The following is a 27,870-nucleotide window of genomic DNA, read 5'->3' as shown; positions in this document are numbered from 1 at the left end:
AACTCCTGTTTGGACTGTATCTAGAAGGTGTGGCTGTGGCACCACAACCAAAGCTATGGGAAAGGTCAGATGAATCTTGAACTCTGAAGGAAGGACTCAGTTTCACACGTATTTAGTCATATAGTATAAAAGAAATGCTTCCAGGACAAACATTTTGGAAAGAATGAAGTTTTTAGAAGATAAAACCAATAATAATTTTTATTTTATTTCCTGCACAGGTGGCAACATTGAACATGAAGGCAGCCAAACCACTCAGGCCAGCGAGACCGGGGGAAGTTTGTGGGTCACATGAGCTCCCATCTCCACCTGGTGGTGGACCCCCCTCTTGGATTTTAAGCTCTGTGGAAGGTGCAGGCTTCCAGGAGTTCTGTGGGGACAGAGAAGAAAGGTAAGACAGTCAAAATCTACCTATATTTATTTTCTATTGTGTGAATGAACAGTTAAACCTGTTATAAAAGCATTCAGACTGTCGCTCTGCTCTTCTGATGGGTGGATCAGCCATTCTCCCAGTGGCATTCTGCACTTACCTCCATGGCTTCTGTGCCTACCCCCGGCAGTGCCCCCTGCCAAGGATGGTAACATGATTTCCCTGCCCTTCATCATCTCCACTTTGTGCCTTATAGGTGTGTCCACCTGAGTCCATGTGGCTGGAAGGAGCCTGGGAGGACTGTCCTCTCAGACCTCTTTAGGCAGGTGATGAACTACCATAGCAAGATGCCCTAAGCACCTGGCATGTGCCAGTTCCCATCCTGGGGGCTAAGAATGGAGCAGAGAACAATAGAGCTGGACTTCCTCCCCTCTTGGAGGATATAGGTTAGGTAAATATAACCTGGGTGCCCACAACAGTGGCCGTGGGCAAACGTGTTCCTTATATCAGAATTGTTCAGGGCAGCTGTTAAGATACATGAACCCTGACTATGGCACATAACTGTTGAATGAGTATCCACAGGGCCTGAGAATCAGTATTTCAAGGACCATTGCTCACTTATATGCACACAAAAGTTAAAGAATAGCTGCCTTAGAACCACATGTTATCTCAGACATCTTCCAAAGGATTTCAAGTGAATAAATGATGTCTAACATGGATATAGTGCAAAGGTGTATTTCACGGTATTTTACTTCTTAGAAAATGGTATTCTACATAAGTAGTGTATACGTCAGCTTTATAGTTACCAGACTTATCATTGTTCAAGCTCTCAAGAGGAATGCTGTGTTAAAGAACTTTCTGCAGTGATGGAAATGCTCTCTTTGCTCACCTGTGTGGAGCTACATGTATCTATTGAGCACCTGAATTGTGGCTCATGTGACTAAGGAACTAAATGTTTCATTTTGTTTAATTTTAATTAATTTAAATTTAAATGGCCATATGTAGTTAGAGGCTACCATATTGGACAATGCAGCCTTGTAAAAAAAAAAAATCTAGCACAGAACAATGGGCATGGGCCCATAAACCTCTTCCTTTTCTTAGTAATAACACGGCATTCTGCATATGCAGCCAGGTCACTACTTCAGTGCCCTGAGCCTGTGTCCTCCTAACCATCTACCCACATAAGTAGCCTATTATACATGCTGGGATTACGTTGTTCCCTCATCATTCCATCTTGTCCACTGGTCATCTCCTGGGGCTACAGCCCACTTCTCATTTTGTACCAGCCACCCAGAACCCTGCCCGTGTTGGCTTTGCAGCCTCCCCACACCGTTCCTCCTACTCACTTGAAGTTGAACATTGTCTCAGGTTACCCACAGCTGTGACATACTCCGCTCCTAAATAGGATTCATACGTTACTTTGCCCGGAAGTTCAGCCAAACATAATGTATCGTCCCTGAACAGGAGGTCCTTTGTTTGAGATTGGAACAAACAAAAGTTGCTGGAGCATGTACTTCCATTTTTTCCATACTGGAGCTGTCAAATGGATGGAAAGTACATGAGGACCTGTGGCACTGAGCAGCTGGGAACACATGGGTGGGATGGAGGAGGCTGAAAGCTGGAGACCAACTTGGGAAGAAAGGGAAGCTACAGAGGATGCTTCAGGAATTTTTCCACTGCCCTCACCTGTGGTCCATCCATTTTTGGCCCTGGCTTCATGCTTTCGTGAGGCTCCAAAGTCCTCTGTAGGGTCCCTCCTGGTCCTTCCTCCTCTGGAAAGTCCCTCTCACCCACCCACCTACCCACCCACTCCTGACTTCTCTGATCTCTCTTCTCCACTTCATTGGCCATGGCTATGGGTGCCGCTTCCAGGAAATGAGAGGACAGAAACTTGTCCCTTCCAAGTGTTATTTTCGAAGAAGATATTAAACATGAGCCACGCGATGAAGGGGTACAGGTAGTTGTTAAAAGTTCACGTGTGACTACATCTTTGATCCTGTGTTGGGCAAGAGGCTCAGTTACTCCAGGTTTCCTAAGGTTATAAGTGAAATGGTGACTACAAAAAGTTTAGCATTCCACCTAGCACCTAGAAAATCTTCATTAAATCTGAATAATTATTATTATTAATAATATTTACCTTCAGAGGACTCACATAGATAAGCTATCTTAATTTTTAAAAAGAAAACTAATGGTGAATCAATAGGCAGGAAGCTGTCGCTGAATGATAGGATAGAGTTTGTTGGTAGAGGAGCCTTTAGTATTAAAATGTGAAGGCAGCCCCTCTCCGCACCAAAGGAGGCCTAGGTTGGTTGTATTCCCCAGAGAACAAGCTCCCTGAAGGCAGGGGTCTTGGGTTTTTCTGGATGTTGGCGTGGTTCTCAGTCTGTCTAAGCAAGGGCAACACAGATCCGCATTTCATGACCTGTATCAAGGAGGGCTGGAAAACAAAATCAGTCTCCTTCATTTAAATAAATGCAAATGCTCATAACACGAGGGTGCCACAGAGCAAGGTCAAGAGCAAGCAGGAAAGCAGATGCCTGGATCTGAGGACATGCAGATCAGATAGGGACTAATCTCCAGTGACCAGGAGATATAAACAGAGCCAGGCCCAGGAGATCCAGTTCCACATATCTAGTTTTCAGAAAGAGAATGCTAAAATGTGGGTTGCACTTAGCTGTGAACTTCCCCCAAGTAATCCACACCACCCAGAAAGAAAGGGTGGGAGGCCCTAGGTGGTCCGTACCTGCTGTTCAAGTAATATCTTCCTAACGCAGTCTGCCTTATCTTCTCTTGAGACCACAGCATGATTTGGAGCTCGGGCTAGGTGGCAGGTCTCTGCTTCAGTCACAGGCTTCCTGGTGCCATCGAGGCACAGCAGCTGAAAGTAGTCCTGCGTTAGAGTCTTAGCCCAATCTTCACTGTTTTTTCCTGGAGATAGAGAAAGTGGGTCAGCCACAGCTGATGGCTTTGGTCAAGGCACCCTCACTAGGGGGATGTGACTGATCCACTGGTATGTGGAGGGCCTGGATCCAGTGGTCAGCAGAAGTGCACACGCTGGGGTTACAGTGATATGGAAAGGAATCCCTAGTGACCACCCCTTCCCACCTGTTCCACCCAACCGGGAAAGAGTGAACTATATTCTGTGGATGCTCTTCAAAACGATCTTCATTTCTACTAAATTCCAAAGCATTTGGAACTCTTGCTCCAGTGTGGGAAGAACGTGACCCTCAACTGGTTGACAATCTCTGTGCTATATCTTCTTGCACCAGCAAGTAGAAACTTTCCCCAGAAGCCCTTCTGGAAGCTGTAGCTGTGTTTGAAATCTGATGTGCTCATACTGGTTCTATGCAAAAATGTGCACGTTCCTCTGTGCATACAGGTCCATAAGGATATGGTTCTCAGCCTCTTGTTTCATCTTCTCTTTATTCTCTCTGAAAAAAAAAATCTTGCCCATTCTCAGGGTTTCAGCACTTTCCTCACAAAAGTTCTCAAATATGTTTTCCCAGTTTTTATTTCTCTCCTAAAATACAGCATTACAATCTTTTTCTTAATTTAATTTTCATTTAATTTTCTTCATTTAACTGAATAACTGATACAAGAACGTAGCATCGTAAAATTTTATATTATTTGTATATAAAGTACCTCTTTTCCTACACTCAAAATGTACACTTTTAATTTTAATAGAAAACTCCAAATTACCTGCCTCTCTCTCACTAGTAACTACACACATCTTTGCTCACCTTCTAATATTCCTCCTTTCCTTTCTTACCAGTCCCTCCAACTCAACACCTTCCAAATGAAATTCATCATTGTTCTCTCCAAACCCATCTGTTCTACTTAGTAATTTAAGCATTTATTCAATAACTATGTTCTCAGCCCTCTGCGAGAAACAATGATTAGAGGGGAGAAATAGCACACATACCAAAAGCAAAAATTCAGGGCACAGTTAATAACATTTTATATTTTGTGGCACATATTCTAAATGCTGCGTGAACTCAGGACCAGCACAGTGTTGAGTATATTCATTAGGGGAAGCTAGCTGGAGAAGGCAAGGTTTTAGGTGTGTCTTTTAACATGTGTAGGATTAAGAGGAGGAGAAAGGAATGTCTGTCTGAGGGAAGATGGAGAGTACTGGTACGACTCAGGGACAGGAATGAACCTGGTTTTTCTAATGGGTGAGAGGAGAATGGTCCCATTGGGACAGAATATTGGGCAGTGGGGCTAAACAGGTGAGGCACACCCAGGCACTAAAGGCCTGGAGTGTGGGATAGAGTGACAGTTAGGTGGGAGAAAAAGTAGGTCTATGAGGATTTATGAATGGAAGTCAATGTTAATGTATGAGCCAAAGCCTGAATGGGACAATTAAGAATAATGAGATGGAAGGGGATTCAGTCTGGGTTGGGAGAGTAGCAGTGGGCATCTAGAAGCACATGATAAAAATTTTTCTTTCCAATAAAAATAATCCTTCTTTTTGTACAAAAGTCATTTTTAAAATGCTACACAGTTTAAGGAAGAAAAATTTGAAACACTTGTAATCCCACAACATTAGTGTGTTTCTTCTAGTCTTTTTTCTAACACACGCATATAATATGCAGACACATCTAAATAATTAGATCATACCATCTACATGCTTTCGTATCCTGATTCTTCTATAACATACCATAGAATTAATAAAGGTATATTTTGAAGAAACAAAAAACATTCTGACTGAGAGACTAGTCTAGGCTTGACTGGCAGGGCATATAATAAAGTCTTCAGGGACAAAGGCTGTGGAAAGAGGACTGGATTTTGGGAGTTTGGATTTATACAGGTTGTGGTTGCAGTGCCAGTGTACTGTGTACATAAAAATGACCATGTGGCAAATAGAGATCCTGGGAGGCTTTTAGATGGGAGGTTAGGCCTCCTGTCTAAATTTCCTTCAGGAGGTAAGGCTTTTAGAGAGTTAAGGCCTAGAGAGGGGAGCCCTCCTCAGAAGAACCAGTCTTAGGGTAATTCTCTGGTAGCAGGAAAAAGGACAGCTCTTAAAGAAAAAAGCAAAACTAGTTAAGAGGGAAGAAATATTAGCCAAACTACTATTCCTTCAAGTAAGTACTTAGCAACTTCTGTATGCCACATACCATGTTGGCACTGGGATATAAAAGGAGGGAAAAGAGCTCAAAGATGTCCTGTGGCCACTGTTTATTATAGAATGTGATGAATTCAGTAATGTGAGCAATATGGACAGAGGATTCTGTTGCGGGATGTGGGCTTACCATCAGAGAAGGCTTCTTGGAGGCGTTGGTGCCATGCTAGTTCATTGCAGATTAATTGCTAGAAAGATTTGAGGTTGGGTGAAGGGACATGAGGAAAGGAAGGGAAGTAATAGCTGCCTGGACTGTAGTGGGTTCTGTAAGCAGTTAGTGATGCAGTGTGGGCAAGAGGAGTACTCATTCTTACCAATCTTTTAAAAAATTTCTTTTGTGTTTTAATGTCATAGCCATCCAATATTCACCTACTAGTTTTAGTACCCAATAATGGTCCTTGCTTGAATCAATTATTACTATTTTGGTTGCCAAATGATAGCTTTTTAACTTCATAATTATTTCTACATTTATTAGTTAGCATTCTGTGATAAGGAAGATCTTTCCCTTTAACTTCATTTGTTCAATCAGGATGGATTCATGTATTCTTACTTTATTCAATGAGTTATTATTTCTTTTAATGTTGAAAATATCCCAGATATGGCCAGTGGGAGGTCCTTTAAAATGGCTCCTGCATGCTTTGACATGTCCCATAACTCTGACCACTTCAGCATGATGTTTCAAGCTCACCTTATATTTTTCCTGTCCAGCCCTAGAATCAGCTGTTTTTCCAAAGGGTCCTGGTCCCTTTTATTGGAAATAGTTCTAGAAGCCAAGATCTTGGTGCTCATTCCTACTGGTGTGCCACTGTCTCTAGGTTTTTTTTTTTCAGTGGACATGGAATATATTTGGAATACATTGGAATATATATGTTGAACCTGGAAATATAGGAAATAATTATAAAGGACCTTTTGGAGATGATTCAGAAAATCTGAATATGGACTATGGATGTGAGGAGTATTAAATCCAATATAAATATTCTGATCTTGGTAATTATAATGAAGGTAGAGAAGAGAATGTTGTTGTTCTTAAGAAACGTGCACTGAAGTATTCAGGGGACAGGCAGCACCCTGTGGTAGGGTTTCTGGAAGATAATTCATGGCCACTGGAACCTCACAGTCCTTACCATTCTGCTTACCCAGGTGAAAACTTCTCTCTTCACTGAACAAAAAGATTGAGAATCAGAGCTCTGGAACTTGACAGAGTCCATAACATTTCCATCAATGCATCCTGAACACAAGTGAACCCAGTGACCCCGATTTACAGAGGAACAGAGGAACATGTGCACATACCCCCAGTGTTCTGGAAGACAGTCTGGTCTTTCACAAAGGCCACGTCTCCTTTCTCAACCAGGCACCTACAGAGGGCCAGACAAAAAAAAGAGAAGAGGAAGTCAGCGGGAAGCATCTGTTATTCAGGAGAGCCACCTTATAGATCTAGAGCTGGCCATTTGATATCAGCATTCATGACTCCCATTCTATCACTAATCTATTATTAATAATAATAGATTAGCATTAATCTACTATTACCAGTAATCTTACATATCACTAAGGTAAATAATAAAAAGAAAACGAAACCTCCGATTTGCTTTGTAGTTACACAATCTCAGTTCCACACACTAAAATCTTAAATTCTGGCACATTTTCTCCAATAGGGAGAGCTACATCCTTTTCCTAGCATCAGCACAGTTATTTGAGGGTAGTTTTTCAGTAAGGTAATTCCTTACTCACACTCTACTTTGTAAAAATCGGAAATGTGTGGACTGTGAATTGTACTTACTGTAACTCACAAGGTGGTTCTAGCTGACAAATTGGGATAACCTTTGTTTTTTTCCTTCACTACTGAAAAGTTCAACTACAATGCTACCACCATTGTGCAGTTGATGAATTCATGACCTACTAAGAAACACAGCCCTGAATCAGAAAGGATAGGTAAAAAGTAATAAGGTCATAAGGTGCACAGTTGTCTTTACAAAAATGATAAACACTCCATGAGAGAAAATTGTAGTTGGGAATGTAGAAATCATGTGCTTTACTTTTATATAGTTCCAGGTAAGGATGGCTGTAGGTTCCCCAGAAGTGCATAGAAGAGCATGAGCCAGATCTGACTCCTACATTCAGCTGTAGTAGTGATATTCTGAGCCAGATAGCTCTTTGTTGTAGGGAGCTGTCCTATGCATGCAGATGTTTAGCAGCCTCTACCAATTAGATGCCAGTCGCACCTTCCTACCTCCCAACCCCATGAGATAATCAAAAACATCTCCAGACACTGCCAAATGTGCCCTGGGGTAGGAGACGGGGTGGGGGGAATTGCCCTCTGTTGAGAACTTCTGATTTGCACCATACTGCCAGTCTTTGCTGTGTATGACAACCAGATCTAGAGACAGTGTCCTGGAGGGACCTGGATGCCCCTTCACACAGGGTTCTACATATGGTTGCTAAATATAGCACCCTGACACGTGCAGGACTAACAGGTGAGGGACATAAGAATCTCACCATAGTTCCTAAAAAGGAATCTTGTCAGAGTTAGGAGTATTATTACATTCATTTCAGAGTTATAAAACTTACCTGAGAGCCCCCGTGTAGCCATAATATCTCTCGTTGTTGTTGGGTTCACACTCCTTTCCTGGACCACTTGCTGAGCCAATACACAGAGCACAAAGATTGGAACTGCGATCATACCCCGGGGCACAGCCTTGACTGAAAATTTTATCTGCGGAAGGACAAGAGGAAGTTAGCTTCATTTAACACATAACGAGTGTGTACGGCCCCACATAGGTAGAACATACTCATTCATCCTGTGACCTGCTACCAACCCAGGACCTGCCAGACTGTAGGATTTAAAAGGAAACTTAATTTAGACTGGGAATAGAAGTTAGTGACCATTAAAATTCAGGTGGAGGGGATTCCATGTGCACCCTGATAGTGTCGTCAATCATCTAGAAAGGAGCAATGGAAATGACATAAAATTTGACGTGAAAGAGATAAAATTGAAGGTTACTCCCTGAGCTTGTGCCACCTATTAGATGTTTCCTTCCCCTACCATTTATTAGAAGAAGCTTTAATGGAACTCAGAACTCCAAGCTCAGAAAAAGGGCTGGGGAATTCTATTCACAGCTCAGGTGCCCTCCCATGGCTGGTAAACTGCCAGGAGACTCGGGAGAGCAGAGGTGGTGCTCTTGCTAGTTGGGAGCCAGAACTTTTGAATGTCAACCCAGCCGCTCTTTGATTCTTATCACATTGGTGTTATTGAACACCCCGGTGAAGAAACATGATCTTGTCTCCAATTCCCACACATAGGACTCGTCTGGTTCATAACTGTTTTTGGAGGCCTCTCCTTTTAAATCAGTTGCATATATTTGGATGTGGCAGGGAGGACGTACTTAGGAAGTTAATGTAAATAAGAACCATTAGAAAACATTTGTCCTTAGACATAGGTTTACACATAAACTTACACATAGGTTTTCAGGGCGCATAACTAAGCTCATACCTAAAGCTATTCAGAGGACGGGATATACTGACTTCTACCACTTAGAAAGGGCCTAGGAACTGGGCAGTCACTCAGTGAGACTGCCAAGACCTTAAAGAGACCTGGAGACCCTGTACACTCACATTGCCTAGAAGCCCTATGGCAGGAATTGTAGCTGTTAACTCAATAGCCATTTCCCCTTGTTCCTTAGTAACAAAGATCTAGTTTTTAAAATTTTTTCTCCATTAATTATTTTTATTGATATATCATTGACATTTCACATTATATTAGTTTCAGGTGTACAACATGATTGTGAATATATTGTGAAATGATCACCAAAATAAGTCTAGTTAACATCTGTCACCATACATAGTTAGAAAAATGATTTTCTTGTGCTGAGAATTTTCAGATCTCTTAGCAACTTTCAAATATGCAACACAACATTATTAACTATAGTCACCATGCTGAACATTACATCCCCAGGATTTATTTTATGGCTGGAAGTTTGTACCTTTTGATCCCCTTCACCCATGTTGTCCAACTCCACCCCTGACTTCTGGCAACCACCAACATGTTCTCTGTATCTATGAGCTCGTTTTTCTTTTCTTTTTGCCCAAGATTCCACATATAAGTGAGATTATACAGTATTTGCTTTCCTGTGTCTGCCTTATTTCACTTAGCATAATGCCCTCCAGGTCCATCCATGTTGTTGTAAATGGCAAGATTTCCTTCTTTTTTGATGGCTGAATAATATTTCATTGTGTGTGTGCATATGTGTATATATATATAATCACATTTTTATTCATTCATCTATCGGTGGATACTTAGGTTGTTTCCATGTCTTAGCTATTATAAATAATGCTAAAATGAATATAGGGGTGCATATATCTTTTTGAGTTAGTGTTTTTGTTTTCTTTGGATAAATACCCAGAAGTGGAATTGCTGGATCATATGGGAGTTCTGCTTTTAATTTCCTAAACAAAGATCTAGTTTTATTTGGGCAGAAACATGCCCAAATAAAAGATGACATTTTTCAGCCTCTTTTACAGCTAAGTGTGACTATGTGCCTAAGTTCCAAGCAATGAGAAGTTACATGAAGTAATTGGGTTAGATTTTCTGGATGGCTTCTTTAATAAGTTAACAGCAGGTGGCATACCTTTTAAATGGCCCTTCCTCCTTGCTCCTTGAGGCTTCCAGAATTATGGATGTTATAGCAACCATTGGTGACCTTGAAGATGGAGGCCTCATGCTCAGAATAGTAGAGCATAAACAGAGAAGGACCTTGGGTTTCAAATGACCATATCAGCATGGACTGCTCACCTCTCATCTTTTTCATGAGAGAGAAAAGTAAGCCATTGTGTGTAACCGAAAGGAACCATTCTGATTCAGCTCCCCAATCCTACCATTTCTTTTAGTTATTTCCTTGAAGTTCGCTTTAACCAAATTTTAACTACTGTAGAATGAGGGCCACACAGCATTTTGTACCATACCACTCTCTTCTCAGCCAGCCTTGACCACAATGCCCTCCCAGATTCACTCACCGAATTCACAGTGGTTGATCTTGCTATAGAGCAAGCCCATGGGGATATTCCAACCCGCGGTTCTATCTACCGCGGTGTGACAGGACTTCTTGCCTTCCAGAGTGTTCCAGGTGAGGTCATCTGATGATGATGACTTAACCACAGCCACAGCGAAATACCCTACAAGGAAGATACCAGAAAAGGATGTGTAAACACCTCTAGGCCATGCAGAGTGTCTGTCTGCAATCAAAGCCTGCCATTTCCCTATAGAAGCAAAATTATTCTGAATGATTCTGTCTTTCAAAGGGCCCTTCCCAATGACTGAGTGAGGTGAAGTATAAGTCACTCTGTCAGGTGGAGATTAATGTAAACTGAAACCAAATAGTAAGAATACATTATTATCAGAGCAATGGCTGGTGTATGACCCTTCCCTAATGCACAAAGCTACTGAAGTTATAAACCAGCAACTCACTCTCCGCTGAAGTTATAAACCACCAATTCACCCTCCACTCAGAGGAATGGATACTGAGGAGTACATGTAACTCCAACGTTATATACATTAACAATTATTAGGAAAGAGTACTAAATGACTGATAACTGCAGTGAATATTCTGGCCAGATATTTTGTGATAAGGAGAATAGCACCTGTATTCTCCTTATGCGAAGAAGTATGCTAAGTAGAAACTGTCAAGTCAGCTGCCATCTTCAGCAGCAAATAGTTATTGATCCTTAAAATTGGGAATGGAATATCAAATCCATGCTTTCAACTTTCTAATTTAATTAACTCAGTAAACTGTGTATAACAGAAAACAGAGAAGTCATATTATCCATAGAATAGGAATAGGCCTTGCTATACTCTGTTACTGAGCTTGGCTCCCAGAGTGAAAGGCTGGAAGGCTGTAATCAAAGGAAGTCACAAGGACAGATTTGCCACACTAGTGGCTAGAAAATGACCTGGAGAGGCCTAAGCATATGGACTCTGGGGCCCAGTGTTCACCATGGTGTAAGACTTTCTGACTTGCTCCCAGATCCACCCCAACCAATACTCTGAGCAAGAGCCAGGTTTGCCTGGATTCCTGAACCCAGACCTGGCTGGTAGGCTGTGTAATTTCATGCTCCTAGACATCTGTCTGTGTGAGCCTTTTTCCTTTGCCCTGCCGGGAACAAATACACGAGGCTCCTTGGTTGGTGCTAACTCTCATCTAAAATTGTGCAGGCCTCATGTAATGCAAGGCAGTCAGGAGGGTGTGGAAATACCTGCTGAATATAGGAGCCTAGACAATTTGTAAACTCTCTCAGCCATTGGTCCTCTTATGCATCCTTAGAGGATGACAAGACCTACCTTATAAGATTAAATGAGAAATCCTTTGTGTAAGTCATGGCAAGTATAATAGGATAACTATCATTACCAATTACTATCTTTCCATGACTCTTTTGCATTCTAAAACTTGGTCTCTTCCATTGCCTTATCTACTTTTGGTTTGAATTTAAAAGCAATGAGAATATATCTTAAACTCATGAGGTTACCAATCCCAACTCACCTTTTTCTGGTGTGTTTTTACAATTAGAGTTGTTAGTTTCTGGAGAAGAGAAAATGAAGAAGTCATTAAATACTCATTTATAGATTGGAAATTATGCCTTTCCCATGTTGCAGATCAGAATAAAAAGCACCAGGAAAACTACATATCACCAACTTCCAAAAAGTCCAGGCCCTCTTGATTATGCAATTTCACTTTAACTCACCGGCCTCTGGAATTTAGCCCAAAATTGTGAATTTCAGGTTTCCTGCTCTGTCTGTCCTGTGGCCATAGTGGTCCCTGCCAACTGTACTTGAATCACTGCACTAGAGCAATAGGAGATGTGTGTTTGGGAAGCAGAAAGACCTGCCAGGAATCCCAGGTGAGAATCCTAAATGTCCTCTGCATTTGGGGTCACTGTTAGCTGGAACTTCCAAATGCAAAGCCTCCATTTCCCCTGGCGGAAGGTATAAGAGAAGATCTATCCTTCAAGATGACTGTGGGGGTTACAGATGAGGCAGCCCAGAGCCTGGGAAGTAGATTCTCAGTAAGCTAGAGCTTTATGGCCGATGTGATATTAGTCAGGCTATGATTTTCTCCATGGCCCAGAGGAAGTAAAACACTGAGAGGTGCCCCCTCCACTTACTGTAGTTCTCTGCTAAGACAGGAACCAGACCACACTTTCCCGCTATGTAGATGAAGCCTCCATCCAAGCTCATGGCATCAGCTTCTCCTTTCTGTAAAAATATAGCACATCACAGCAGATGAAAAGAGGCCATTTCCTTCCCATTGGCCCTTCTAGATGTTTCCTTGAAGCAGCCTTCCCAGCACAGGTCATGAAGGACCAGGGAGACAGCTGGTGCTAGCTCTGGACCCCCAAAAGGCACATTCAGCAAGAAAATAAAATGTGTCCTCATTTTCACCCTAACCATCATGAACTTATGACCAACTCTGGGTGCCTTGTTTAGTTTCTTCAGGAGCTAAGACCCATATTCGATCCACCTGTCCTCTGATAGGACACATTGTTCTGGAGACATTCTCACAATACCTTTCTTACACCAAGAATTCTCATTTGTAAGATTAATGAGTAAGTCAGGGACTCAAGGCTGTGCCTGTGGGATAGAGTGCATCCTGATGGGGGATCCAGGCCTTAATCTCGGCCACAATGGCTGAGTGGTATTAGATCACTCAAATGATCTAATCCTCAGATTTATTAAGCCCTTAATTACAAAAATGCTTAAATTCAGAAAGATGCCAATGTTTCCATTGGGTCTAGCAATATATTTCTGGAAGTACCCCCTAAAGAGATAATCAGATATGTGGGCGACTAACTCATTGGGCAAAATATATAAGTAGGAAAAAATATTCAAAAAGTATTCATAATAGCAAAAAGATAGAGACAGACTAGATGATGTTATAGAAAATATGGATAAATGGTTAAATAAGTTGCCTCACACACACACTATGGAATAGATACAACTTTAAAAGATCATGTTTTCTAAAAATTATTTTAACATATGAAAAATTTCATTAGATATCAGATTAAAAGAGGAGGATAGTGAGCTATGTATATGATATGGTAAATAACAGAATTTTCTCTGAATTTGAAGATTTCAAGTACTTCTTTGTTTCTTTACATTGTTCAGGATTTTCAAAAAACTAAAAGCAAACATGGAATACTCTTTAGATGAACAAAACTAAACTTCTACCTGCTTGCACAATCAGCATGGCCCTATCACACTCATCATGGTGCACCGTGGGTCTCAGACACTCCCACACCATGGTCCAGCTTTCCTAAGCAGACACTGCTCAGATTGCCCTCTACCATGTTTTGACACCAGGAGGAAATGGAGCCCTACAGAGCCCATCAGATCCACACGCTCAAAAGTACTGAATCTCCTGTGGGCCTGGGCTCCCACAGTGAGGGCAAGGTTCCTATGAACCTGGGTTTTCATATCATTCCCAGGAATACTAAGTCTTAGGGACAGGCAGGCAGTAGTGGCGGGGCCACTGCCCTATGGAGGCAGGAGTGACGTACCATGATCTTGGCAATGCAGTCCTCGGTGGTCTCTGCTGTTTCACACTCTATTTTCCCGTCACTGTTTATGCTCCACTCATCACACTTGACCCTCTCCATGTGGCCTATTGCACACCACTTCACCTTCTTGCATACATTCTTTGCAGTATCTGGGTCTAGGGCATAAGAAAGGGAACCAGGGGTTCAGAAGAGGCACCAGAAGTTGTCTGCTAGTGATTCTACTGTCTTCATGAAAATGCTGGAATTTGCTAGCAATACGCAAACAGATCCCATTCAAGGTATTAATCGTCTTAGCAAAGGCAATAACAATCTCTCAGATGACTTCTTATCATTTAGATTTAGCTTAAAAGTGTTTCTGCTGAAAAAACAACCATTCACCACCCCTGGACACTCTATCACTTCAGGCTAGGTTTTTTCCTCTTCTTTTTTTTCTTTTTTTAATTTCTTTTTGAAATAGCACTTAACCACTTGAGCTATTCTTATTTATTTGTTCATGTTTATTGTCTGTTCCCTGTTGGAGAACATAAGCTTGGCCAGGGCAAGGGCCATGCCCGTCTTTTTGTCCACAGCACTCTCAATGTTCAGGACAGGGCCTGGCTCATGGTCAGCACAATGAATGTGCTTCACTTTCAAACTCAGCTCAAATCACTTCCTCAGGGAAGGTTTACCTCAATGCCAAGACCTGTTTTCCTTTATTATCATGGTCTCATAGGACCATAGTATTTCGTTCTTTTTTTTTTTTCTTTTTTCTGAGTAAATCTCTCCTTTTTAATTGATCATTTAGTAGAATGACTATTCATTGAACACTGGTCTTCTTCACTGGTGAGAAAGTTTCATGATAGCAGAATCTAATATATGTTTGTCTCACCATTGTATACCCAGCACCTAGCACAGTTCATGGCCAGATAATAAATGTTTGTTGGATGAATGAATGATCAAACAAACCTCCAGTGACCCAAGGAAACTCAGGAGCAAGATGGACCTGTCTAGAGCTCCACCTTCACTGTGCCAAATGTTGACCACAATACTGGCTACAGATGCAAGTTTCCAACAATTTCATTCTTTGACTTACTTTGTGCCAGGCTGACTGGCTTCACAAAGCAGGTAGGGCAGCCCTGAGTTACACAAGAGAAATAATACTGATATCAATCCACGTCATTTTAAACATGAATTTCCTTTAATGCCCTTTGGTAATGTCCAGGCCCATCTCATGATGATGAATGCCATTTAGCATCCATCCAACATAGAGGAGCACAGGTAGGACACATAAAGGAGCATCAGGGTAGGTATTCAGTATCTGGACAGACTCTATCACTGGTCCCCACCTACACCAGGTTTCCAAGCTCTCAAGGTCACAATATCCTTCCCGAGTACTTACGTGTCTCTTCTCTAAGATTCCTAAGAGCAGTGACATACTCAAATCCAAGGTACATCCAGGAGTCCATCTTAGGGGGAATCTTTAAAAACCCCTGGGCAGAGTCCTTAAACAGCAGGTCCTTGCCCTGAGGGAAGCTGAAGAGCTGGAAGCCTTCAGATGTATCTCTGCCATAATGTTCCTGTTGATAGAAAAACAATAGTGAATGACTATAGTGACAAGGTAGGCTGTGAAATGGGACTGAAGAAAAACAAAAAACCCAGAAAACTAAATTAAACCATGAAATTTTCAAGATGTCGGGTCTGCTCTTTCCTGTCCATCACCTTTTCCAGTTACAGCCCCCTGGGGATGTGCCACACCCTATTTCTCTGGATATGTTTCTATGCCTATCTCCCTAGCTGGGTTGATGGCTCAATGAGTGCAAGGAAAGCACCTCTGTTAGAGGCTGCCACTGTGGGGTTGTCACTTAAACTCTTGATGGATGGATGGGAGAGCTGGATGACAGATAGTTGGCTCATTTTGGCATTCTGCTGCTCTATGGAAGTAAAGCTGGTTGTGCTTGCAACTCTTGCAGTCAGGTTGAGGGACATCAGGAGAAAGATAGTTGCCTTCTGGGGAGGTCACGGATGACCTCATAGGGGAGGGAATGTTTGCCCTTGTCCTAGGAGGCCTGATTTAGATGGAAAGAAATGGAATAGAGCACTAAGGAGCATCTTCATGTCACTAATCCAAAATGTAGGGAACTGGCAGATGATAATGCAGGACTAGACTCTGTGTTACTCTGAGAAAAGTCTCTACTGGGTGCTTTTAGACAAGTGGATCATATGTGGCATGGTTCCCACTATGTCCTGAAAACAGAAGGTTCTACAGTGGCAATAAGGGAATGAAGGAAAATGCCCCAAATGTAAGCAAGGATTCCTAAGCAGGAAAGGAGGACAGTGGTTTGGTACCTGGGCCTGGTTGAGAAGCTCCCAGATCAAATCCTCTTTGCCACCCACACTTCGGGCCACAACAGCATGAGAAGGAACCTGGGCCAGGTTGCATTCCTCATATTCATCCACTGGCTTTCGGGTGTTGTCCAGGCAGAGCAGCTCATACTGGTCCCTGTCAGCCTTCTGTGTCAGGTCATCTGAGGAAAGAAATCCCAGATGAACCTACTGCAGGCAGAGCCATCAGCTTTGGTCCCCTCCCCATCCCTTGCAATCCCATTGCATCCTAAAATGTGAGAGCTGAGAAGCCTGGAGTGAACTGAGAACATAAGGAAACTGTCTTTCTCAAGATCCCACAGCCAAGTTAACAGGCAAGGAAGCTTCCGATATTCAGTGCAGGGGTGACTACCCAACACCCCACAATTGGTCTCATGTCAGCAGGCTGACTACAGGCCAAGGATGGCCAAAGCTTCCCCCAATCCCTTGCTATGACAACACTGACCAGAAGGAAGGGTCCCTGTATCCAGGAGATTAAATGATGGAAAGAGGCCCAGGAGTCCAGGTGGGGACTCCACAGGCACACACCTCTGCATAGGTAGGAATCCAGGCAATGTTAAAGGAGGAAACACTGCTCATGTCTGACTACTGAGCATGAAAAAGGAGGCAGGAAAAGAAAAGACCCACAGCTTGGAGGGGATCTTCTGTCACTTACCCAATACCGTCAAGTGCTTGACGAAGGCCACATCCCCAACATCATCCTGCAGACACCTGTGAGAAAAAATACAATGAGAGGGTTCCTGCAGAACAGGCCCTTCTCCTCAGGCTTGAGGGTCTGATCACACTGTCCAGCATTTTCATGAAGACAGCCATGGGGTGTTGTTACCCAGGGTACCACTGATGTGATGGAGATGAGCTCACAGGAGCTAGAGGTCCCTCACCATGTGCCCCAAAGCAGCCAAAAGGCATTGCAGACATTTTAGTACAGACAGAGAAGAGTTTTCAAACTTCTGGAATGGAAAATAAAGGCATAGTATCTCTTGAGAGAGGAAACGTGCCCATAGCTGGGTATAAAACTTTAAGTTATAAGCAAGGGAAAAGAAGCAGCAAGACATGAGCCATGTGAGATATCGGCACAAAGGCCATGAGGGGAGGCAGGAGAGAGGCCACTTGCTTTGAGTGGATGACACTGCTGCAATAGAGAATGGAGGGTCAGTCACTGAAGAATGGCCCAAACACTGGGGACGTGCCTGTCCCCTCAGACTTGGCCCAGTACAGTGAAAGGCACACTGCCAGGTTCAAGGACTCTAGGGAGACAGAAAGGTCCCCAGGAGAGGGGTCTCCTTATCAGTGTTACATGAAAGAAGCATGCACTGGCCTAGCCTAGCCGGGGAGTCCCAGCTGGATCATTGAGTCACTGTGAGGGGATTAGGCCTCCTGAATACCCCTGTTGCAGGCTGGGCTCTGCTGTGGCCAGGGAGGATTTCTCAGCCTGAGGACATTGACTACTTTGGCTGCTATTGAGCAATGGCCAGTCTCACTCACTTGAAGGCACCCGAGTAGCCAAAGTACGGTTCGTGGTTGGAGCAGGCACACTTGTCTGTCCCTTTCCCCGCACACAGTTGACACAGTTTGGGGAAGGCTGTCCGATCCGCACAGGGAACACAGCTGCCCGCGAAGAAGTTGGACGCTGCTGCTCAACAAAGAGACACACGGCGCATGAGCCAGCCTGGCCAGAGGCCATTACGGCTCCCAGTCCAAGCTCACGAGTGAACAGAGAGTGACCAGAACAAAATCAGCGTACCAATCCCAGCTTGGCCTTATGTGTGTGCCCTCTTCAAGATCAAGGGTTTCTAAAATTAAACCAATTAACCCATTTTCCCACCCCCTCTCCAAAACCAGGCCTATGCCTGCCACCAAGAAAAACCTGTCTCAGGTTGCTGTCAGCTCCCCTCCGTGCCTTGTCATACTGGAACAGCTCAGAGACAGGTCTCCTTTGCAAGCCATGCCTAGGAAATGGGACACCTGCCTGGACAGGTACAGGCCAAGCTCATAGCCAGCGGATGGCAACCAGAGGAAGCTCCAGCAGAATGGGAAACACATCAGCCACAGAGAGGAAAGCACCCAGGAAGTGGACAATAGGGCCCAGCAATCTTGGCCCTGCCCAGAGCCCTCTGTCAGGCCAGATGCCCTTCCCCTTACTCCTCAGGACAGCCACCGCTGGGGTGTTGGGACCTCAAAGAGTAGACTCAGCTGACACCTCCCAAGGGCTGCTGGTGCAGCAGACCCAACCAGTCTAAAGCTGGTTAACCTCCCACCTCCACCCAAGGGGCAACACACGTGGTCATGTCTGTGTGACCCCAGTGTGGCCTCTGTCGGCATATAAAGAAGGGACATCTCCATGAACGTCTTGCCTGCTTACCTTTCTGAAGATTTTCCTGTGGCTCAGGCAAGTCCCAATAAAGTACGCCCATGGGGATGTTCCACCCAGCGGACCTGCCCAGGCCTGTGTGGCAGGACTTCTTGCCTCGGAGCTGGTTCAGCTGGAAGCCGCTGCCCTTCTTCACCACGGCCACAGCATAATAGCGGGTTTGTGGATCTGCAAAGAGACAACATGAAAGAAGCCCCTCAACCTGGGCCACAGGGAAACCGTGCCCGGCACCACTGGGCTCCTGACCAGGGAAGGGGAACCCAAAAAACACGTGTATGTTGGGTTGGGATCAGAATAACTTTTCCAGGCATGCAGGGAAAGAAAGATCACAGAGGGGACATTTGTAATAATCCTCTAGGCAGCCCTACAGGGGCAAGAAGGCCACCAGCACATGTACCCCAAAGGCTTTTTCCCACCCTGACCCTGCAGGGTGTCTGCCTATACCAATCCACCAAAGCCCACCAGGAGACTGGAATTATGGCAAAAAGGCCACATTCCTGACTCCAAGTATTTCCTGTCCCCCGACACAGGCCAGGGATAGTCAGGTTGCTCTCAGAAGAGATACAAGGCTGCCAGGGTTCTGAATATATGCTCCAGTGTGGTCTCTCCTCTGTCTGTGGACCTGTGGTTCTTGGAAGACTTCTCTGTGCAGTCCTAAGCTCTAATAGTTTGGGTCAGACTGCACACAGCCCACTCTGTTTCTCCAGAGAGCACATTTCCTGGCCCAGAAGGTCAGTGTCAGGAGCACCAGTCCTTCAGTTGTGCCTGTGGGGGCCGATAAGGCCCTTCATTCCCCACTTACATTCCAATGGAGAATGCTCATTACCTGCCTAAAGAAGACAAGATTCAGCATTTACCAGGAGAGAAGGGCCACAAACTCTCTCCTAGGCCCCCAGGGAGAACTTACTTTCTTTTGATCCATAGTACTCTGCCACTACTGGCTTCAGGTTGTAGGGAGCCAGGCCAGCCTCATACACCAAACCTGCATCCAGTGTCACAGCATCAGCTTCATTTGCCTGAAAGGGAACAGACCGGACACCAGTGAAGCACTCACTTCTACGAAGCCCCTCCGAAACCTTTGCCAGTGGCCATGACTGGTGGGGCTTCTTGGATCCGGGACCAGAAAAACCTCCAACTTGGCCAGACCACATACCACAGCATGAGCTTCAGTTGACTTTACCTCCCTAGTGAGGAGATTGGCCACCATGTTCCTATTTCTCCTGCATAGAGGAAGGAATTTTTCTCTTTCCCTGGTAAGAAGTCTGGTTCTTGGCCCAGAAACCCATGTGTGATCTTTTAGGATCAATCTGAATTTCGCTGGCCTCACGGGGGAAAGCTGCCCTCCCCACACCAGACTGGGTGCACAGCCCATGCACCACAGGCTATGAAAGGGCTTGCAGTCAATTACTCAGGTCTGCCTGCCAGGCTCTTGTACGTGTTTACATTGAGAGGCCAAATGCTTTCATTTGGGGACCTCTTTGCCTTGGGCCTTCTGCTGAGGTCTTTCCCAGGAGCCACTGTGAAGCCCTCCTGTGGGAGACTGGAGCTTTGACGACACTCTCCTCCACTCTGATTCAGTGCTCGGTACTGTTCCTTCCTGTCCTGGGTCCGTGTAACTGAGGAGTCTTTCGTTCATGGATTCGGTGTTTCTCTAGGTTTAACTTCTTGCTTTAGTCTGAAGTGTTAAATGATTATTATTTCCATTATGGCTCACTGTTTGTTTAATGGACTACTCAGACATATCATAGCTCACCACTGTCCAATTCAACTCCATTTTACACAGTAAAAATAGAAAATTTAAGTCATTTCCCTATAGCTTGTAAGTCATGGAGCTGGGTTTTAAATCTAAACAGTATGGGTTTGTTTCTTACATTACACTGTTACTTGCTGGTTGTTGTTATTATAACTATTGTTATTTTTATTTTAGTTTCTGCTTTGACTAAATCTCATCTTTAAAATAATAGTTCACTTGATATATTATAGGTGCCTTTCCATTGGATCTAGAATTTATTTTCTCTTAAAGTGAGAAGCACTGTGTTTTTTTTCCATTTTAAACATTTAATCGGTTTTTTTTGTTTTTGTTTTTGTTTTTTGGCATACAATTCAGTGGCATTGATTACATTCACAACACTGTGCAACCAACCCCAGTCTCTATTTCTATAACTTTTTTTTCGCCCCAAACAGAAATTGTAACCATTAAACAATACTTCCTCATTCCCTCCTTCTCCCTGCCCCTGGTGCCTTCTAATCTACTTTTGGCCTCTATGAATTTGCCTATTCTAGATATTTTATATAAGTGGAATCATACAATATTTGTACTTTTTTGTCTGGTTTATTTCACTTAGCATGTTTTCAAGGTTATAAATATATATTCCATGATGTAGCTATATATCAGTACTTCATCCCTTCTCATGGCCAAGTAATATTCCACTATATGAATATACCTCCTTTTTTTGTTGTTAATTACTCTGTTGATAGACAGCCAGGTTATTAGAAGTATTATTTTTTTATACAGACACATAAAAACCTATTTATATTGCCTTTTTCCCAATTATCTTTAATCATAATCATTTTTCTAGAAGCCCTCGCCAGTAGTCTAGGAGTAGTTTTTGTTCACTAAATTACAAGGCAGAAGGTATAGCTCCATGATGTATGTCATGTTACTGGTAAGTAATAAGACAATAATATTTCTAAATGAAGTAAAATAATAATGCAAGCCAAACTATATATCTGTCTAGCTGAAGCTTTTCTTTTTAATGTTGGGGTGATTTTTGTTGCTGTTTTATTGTAATAAAATAGGTAACATAAAATTTGCCATAGAACGATTTTAAGTGTACATTTCAGTGACATTAAATGTATTCATTCATATTGGTGAAGAACCCTTTAATTTCACAACTAGATACCAGATGTAAAACTATCTTTTAGGTTTTCTTGGTATCACAAAAGGTAGGTGAAACCTCCAGAGACTCTCCAGACCCACCCCACATAATGTAGAGTAAAGATAAATAAGCAAATAAACAAAAGCTTTTTCCAGGGACTTTCCTGGGCAAGACACCAGGATTCTGGGCAGGAATCACTGGAGACTCAGAGGCTCAGGAACCAAGAAGCCAAGGCCTAACTCATGGGATTCTGAGGGGAACCTGAACCAACAAAGAGGAGAAGAGTAAAATCAAGCATTACCTCCCAGGTATAGACAACCAAACCCAAAGAAAAGCAAGCCACAATGCATGGGCATCAACAGGAAAACAGATTTGGGCCCTCAAGGGCTGTGGAGGTTGGAACTGTCAGATACAATGAAGAAGAGCTACCTATGAGGTATTTAGTTTTATGAACAAAATGAAGGCTACACTCACAGAAAAGGAAATTACCAGGAATAAAAAGAAAAAAATTTAACTCATACTTTTGGAAACAAAAATGTAACTGTTGAAATCAAAAACTAAATGAATGAGCAACAAGTGATTAGATGTGGTTAAAGAGAAAATTAGGAAACTGGAAGCTATATTTGAAGAATTTATTCTGCCTGCTGCCAAAAAGAGGTGCAGATGATAGAAATTATAAAAGAAGGATCAAAATATGTGGAGGCTAGATTAAAGAAGGCCTAACATGTGCCATATAGTAATCCTAGAATTTAAAAGAAAAACTAGAAAGACTAAGGAAAAGGCTGTATTTAAAGAGATAATGGCAGCTGCAAATTATCCAGAACTGATGAAAAACATGATTCCACAGATCTAACATATCCTAAGCAAGATAGGTATCAATATTCCCACAACTGGAAATATCAGTGAATCTGTGAAACATAGACCAAGAAAATGGAAACTCAAACTTATCCAGAGAGATGATTAAAGGAATGGCAGGACAACACCAGACTTCTCAATGACTACAATGGAAGTCGGGAGACAGTGGAATAGTATTTTTAAACACTGTGAAAATGTCAGACTAGAATTATACATCTAGAGAAATTACCACACAAGAATAAGTAGGAGTTAAATCATCTGCTTAGAAAACAAGAAAGCAACTGAGATCATTTAACACCAAGTGATTCACTCTGAAGGATTACCAAAAGGATATACTTCAAGAAGGAAACATATCCTAGAAAGATGGTCTGAAATATGAGAAAGAATGGTAAACTAATTAAAAGGCAAAAATGTTGGTAAATCCAAATATTCTCTCCTTTTCTCTCTCTCTTTCTCTCTTTCCCTCTTTCTGAGTTTTTGGGTGTGTATATACACATACATATACGTAGACATACACAGATACATACAAACACACACACACATATATTTATATTTATATATAATATCTACAAATACATGAAGTATCTGTATTGTGGGGTTAAAAGATAGGTATAAAATATTAAGTAGTAATCTAAACAGGGAAGAGGGAAGTCTACTGTATTCCCGAGTCCTTTAATATTTGACAAGAGGGGGTCAAATTGTTTTACTATAACACTAGTAAGCTGAACATGTACAGTAAAAATTTAAAGGAAACATTAAAGAATATAAATAAAGTATTTAAATTCACCACCAGTAGGAAGAGAAAGTGGAACAAAGGGAAACAATGCAAATGAACACATATATACAAACTCGAATTTTAAAAATCAGGAATCGGGGAAGCAGGACTAAGAGAAAACAAAAAGTAGTATGGCACAAATAAGTCCAAATTTATCAATAATAAACATAATTATTAATGGTCTAATTTACCATATAAAAGAAATTAGATTGTCAGATTGCATTAATAAGCAAAATCCAGCAATAAGTGGTTTTCAAAAGACATACCTGAAGCATAAGCACACAGAAAGTTGAAAATAAAGGAATGGAAAAATGATAAAGGAGGAGAATACTAATTAAAAGAGTCAATGTAGTATGTTAATATCAGAAAAGTGGAGTTTAGTCAAAAAGCACTGACAGATTATTTCATAAAGATAAAATTTTAAATTCACCAAGAATGATATGGATGATTCTCTCATACACTGCTGGTGGAAGTAAAAATTGAAATAACCATATTGGGTTTGTTTAAAAATCAAATACATATCCCATGGTTCAGCAAATCACCCCTACATATATATTCAAGAGAAACATTTATACCTGTGTCCCAGGAGATTTAGTCCTCAAGCCCTAATTAGAATAACAAAAAACTAGAAACAATCCAAATGCTTAATGATAGAAAAGAACAAATAAATCATGGCATGTTAACATAATGGACTATTGTAGAGCTTTGAAAATGAATGTGAACAATAGCTATTTTATTCAACAACATGGGTGAATCAGCATAATATTGAGGAGAAAAAAGCAAGTATGAGAAGACAACACATAGTAATGTTATTTTCATAATTATTTAAGAAGCAAAACTGCAATCATGCATACCTATATAAGTCCTAAAATTAAAATAAAAGGCAAAAAGTTCTTAGGATTCTGTTTGCTCAGGATGGGGAAACACATGGGTCATTGTAAGGAGGGCCAGTGGGTTACACCACCCTAATGGCAGCATGCCCTTAGAATCCAATGCTGCAGCTCAGTAGCCCTAGAAAGAAGCTATTGGCAATGATGAAATTTAGAGAAACTGTGATGGATTCATGGATAGTATGATTTTATATTATTCACATATTTAAAAATAAAGAGAGGCATGCATGGAGCAAAGCTGAACATATGTCATAATTCAAATATTATAATTAAGCAATGACAGTAACTGAGGTCCAATTTAAAAAAACAAAAAAACAAAAAAACGGAACAGACCAGTTGTTTGCACCAAATCACTGATTCCTTGAATTAATCGAGGTCCATCTGGCTCAGTCTACCTCTCTCACCTCACCCCTCCTTCCAGTCTCCTGTTTGTTCTGCTGCTGTCACCCTGGCTTCCCTACAGAAACCCAAAGAGGTCCAGCTCTCCCCCGTCTCAGGCCCTTTGCACATGCTGTTGTTCACTGCCTGGAGTATTCTACCCATGGCTCCTGGCAGGCTTACTCATGCTCCTTCCTGGGGTCTCAGCTTCCTTGTTCCCTTCCAGGCCAAAGCAAGTTTCCTGTGAAAGTCTCTGTCAGAGCATTCCACTTTTCCTCTTCGTTGTATGTCACACAGTTTGAAATTACGTGTCTATTTTTTGCATTTTTTTCTCTTGGATAGACTGTAAGCTCCTCAAGAGTAAGGACTATGTGCGTTCAAACTCACCACTGCAGCCCTATTGCCCAGAACAGGGTCTGACACACATTTAAATGAGCAAGAACAAAGTCGAAGGAGTGAAGAGGATTTTGGAAAGTCTAGAAAACAAAGGATCGGCCATCATCTGCAATCACAAAAATTCCTCTTCTCTATGAGCATTATTCATCTAATTCCTATGATGTATGAAGAACTTCCAAAACAATGTTATATGATCATTTTGATAGCAAACATTCTTGTTTTTTTCTTGAGTTCAGAGAACTTAATGCCTCAAAATAGTCCTCTTTCAGAGCACGCTGGATTTTGTTTTAAGACTTGTTAAAGATGATTACTCCTATTTCTATTTCTGAAGTGATTTTGTTAACAGTGGGGGTTACTGCCTCACACATCATCCTCCTATCTGTGAGTACAGAATTGTTCCAGAACAACAGGAGCCCAAGAAAGTATGGATTGTCTTCCACTCCCCTTTAGGCAGCATTGACTTACCATGATGGCCTTGATGCACTCAAGGTAGGAGCTTCTCTTCACACAGGTGACATGAAGGCCAGTCTCAGGCAGGATTTTTTCCATACTGTCATGGAAACTGGAGCACTTACTGGCCTCATGATTTGAGATGGTGCACCACCTCACAGTTTTATCGGGGACAGCCAGACAAAGCCCTAGGAAAGAAAGGGCAGAGGTCCCTGTGCCAGTGGGAGAGACAGCAGCACCCTCTGCAGGGACTTGAAGGCTACATCCCCTTTGTCCTGTCCTCTCACTCCAGCCCTTGAACAATGAAGAGTACAGGTTCCACTGCATTCTAGGGTGGGAACAAGAGAAGGGAACTCTAATGACCTCCCAGTTTCCTGCTTGCTGGCCAAATGGATGCTGGCTTGACTTTCTGCTCTCAATTGGAGACCACGATCTGCTCTTCTGTGTTCTTCGTGCCCCTTTCCCTCACTATCATGAGACTGCAGAGGAACATAAGCCTCATCAATGTGACAGGGTAATCTCAGCCACCTCAAGTCATCGGCTTAATACCACAACTCGTGGAAACCAACAAAATTACCATTTTTACAAGAGGAAGGACTCTGCTCAGAGAGTGATTCTTACTGGCATAGAAACCACATCTCCAGACTTTGGTCTTTGCCCAGGAAACAAAAGAAGATAGCATTCTGAATTACTTACATCTGCTTGGCCAGTAGATGGGGGTAAATGACTGATGATATAATGAATTTGCCTGTGACACTTTTCTGTCATTCTCTATTCTAGGAATAACTAGAAACTACAGGTATTCATTGGTTCTGTTTCCAATGACCCTCCATTTTCACTAGTTTTTCTTTTCTTTCTTTTTCTTTTAATTTCTTTCTTTCTTCTTCTTTTTTTTTTTTTTTTTTTTTTTTGGCTGCCAGTAAGAGAAGCGAAAGCCAGCCACTAAAATCCATGTGGTTGCAGCTACTAAAATCCATGTGGTTGCAGATGTGTTGTCCCCATCATGTGAGCTTTGGCACTGTCCCCAAAGCCCTGCTATCTCTACTCTCTGTGAATCAATAGCACAGAGCTGACTCAGGTAAGCCCATGAATATCCACAAAGCACAAAGCAGGAGAGGGGGAGGGCACCAGTTCTCCAGCATGCATAAGGAGGGGCCATAGGGAATTTATAGCCCCAAACCACCCTTTATCCCACCTCTGCCCATGGAAATCACAGGAGGCATCAGGAGTCAGTGGCAGCCCCTCACCAAAACCACTCCTCCTGGGGTCCCTTGGGCAGGAATTTGTCTTCAGTCATGGATTTACCTTGCATAGCCCTATGAGGTGCTGGGGGTGGAGGAGGAGGCAAAGGCAAATAATGTGGGTCCAACTCTCAAGGGTAAACTTTTTCAGGAGAGAGAAATGACTAAACATGGAAGTCTCGGAAGGTGTGACAAATGCACCATAAGTGTCAGGCAAATGGGGGAGGGCCAAAATCTCAGGAGATGATGAGAATGGGACAGGTCACCCAATGACAGGCCCCACCTGAGGGATGTGTGCAGCAAACTCAGCTAGTGCCTGGATCTGTGACCTCAATTACCCTCACCTGACCCTCCCAGGCAGAACTGTACTACCCTTCTCACTGGTGAGGACCCAAGGAGTTTGGCTTCAAATCCCATGCTCCAAACCCCTCCGCTGCCCTACCTCATTAGCAGGACATTATCAGCGCCAAGAAATCCCTGGGACATCAGACTGCCAAAGGGAGATCAGGTCTGGGGAGACCTTGAATGCCACGCTAAACAGTTTGGGCTTGACTGAGGAGGCCCTAGCAAAGGGATTTGCTAAACTGTGACGGAAGTGCTCTAATTTATTGTATTCCACTACTACAAGACTTACTAGTCTACGGGGAGAAGGAAGCAAGAAGAGAATGAAAAATCGGCAGAGGCAAAAGCAGGATCAGCAGGTCCCTGAGGCAGTGCTAAAGCAGGGGCAGGGGTGCAGTGGGGAAGAGCTAAGGACAGGCTTGGGTGCTTCCAGCCCCAGCGCGGAGCCCAGGGGCAGGTGTGGTGGGGTCCGGGTTGCAGGGGGCGCCTGGGCCGGCGACGCTGCGGGCCTTCCCCGCGTCCACACTCACCCAGGACCGCGCAGGCCAGCAGGGTGCGCACCGCGAGCCTCATCTTCCCAGGACTGCAGCGTGCAGCAGCGACAGAACGACCCGCTTCTGCACCCGGCGCCCCTTTATCCCCGGCGGGGCGGGCAAAGCACAATCCTTGACCTCCAGTGTTTGCGCAGCCCGCTTGCCCAATCGCCCCTAATCCCTCCCCCTTTCCTTCCTCGCCCCCGCCGATCATCTCATTTCCTGAGCTCTGGGAAAGACCCGTGGATGGAATCCAGCACAAAAATGCTGATTGAAAAGAAATTAAAGAAAAACCATTCTCTTGTTAATGCGCGCTTGCTCTGTGCCAGGAGCGGAACACGGGTAGGGGTTGGGGGTGTGGGAGGAGGG

At 43.0% G+C, this 27,870-nt stretch overlaps 1 protein-coding gene and 1 long non-coding RNA gene across 2 annotated transcripts; one reads left to right on the top strand and one right to left on the bottom strand.

Moving 5' to 3' along the window:
* Positions 1–159: 159 nt before the first annotated feature.
* Positions 160–27,620, bottom strand: LOC120582091 (serotransferrin-like). The gene is made up of 17 exons (XM_039837173.1): positions 27,499–27,620; positions 25,401–25,573; positions 19,670–19,778; positions 18,754–18,930; positions 17,877–18,024; positions 17,047–17,102; positions 16,356–16,534; positions 15,409–15,586; positions 14,031–14,185; positions 12,639–12,729; positions 12,017–12,055; positions 10,497–10,655; positions 8,055–8,199; positions 6,780–6,844; positions 3,111–3,295; positions 1,714–1,903; positions 160–367 (listed from the first exon to the last, which is right to left on the bottom strand). Exons 1-17 carry the CDS (start codon positions 27,539–27,541, stop codon positions 333–335), a joined length of 2,127 nt encoding a protein of 708 aa, XP_039693107.1. The 5' UTR covers positions 27,542–27,620; the 3' UTR covers positions 160–332.
* On the top strand, positions 255–8,179 carry LOC120582093 (uncharacterized). Its single transcript, XR_005647456.1, has 2 exons — positions 255–388; positions 6,630–8,179. It is a non-coding gene; the product is annotated as an uncharacterized LOC120582093 (long non-coding RNA).
* Positions 27,621–27,870: the final 250 nt, after the last annotated feature.

This window comes from Pteropus medius, unplaced genomic scaffold (assembly GCF_902729225.1).
Source record: "Pteropus medius unplaced genomic scaffold, Ma_sr-lr_union100, whole genome shotgun sequence".
In the NCBI taxonomy this organism is placed as follows: Eukaryota; Metazoa; Chordata; class Mammalia; order Chiroptera; family Pteropodidae; genus Pteropus; species Pteropus medius.
This window is presented reverse-complemented; position numbering and strand designations above follow the sequence as displayed.

Bases quoted from the DNA above. Each gene is read 5' to 3' on its own strand.
- LOC120582091 (XM_039837173.1), bottom strand. From the start codon at position 27,541: ATGAGGCTCGCGGTGCGCACCCTGCTGGCCTGCGCGGTCCTGG. The intron at 15,587-16,355 runs GTACCAAACCAC...TTCTATCAACAG, and splicing joins AGCTTCTCAACCAGGCCCAG to GAACATTATGGCAGAGATAC. The intron at 14,186-15,408 runs GTAAGTACTCGG...CTTATGCCCTAG, and splicing joins GAATCTTAGAGAAGAGACAC to ACCCAGATACTGCAAAGAAT.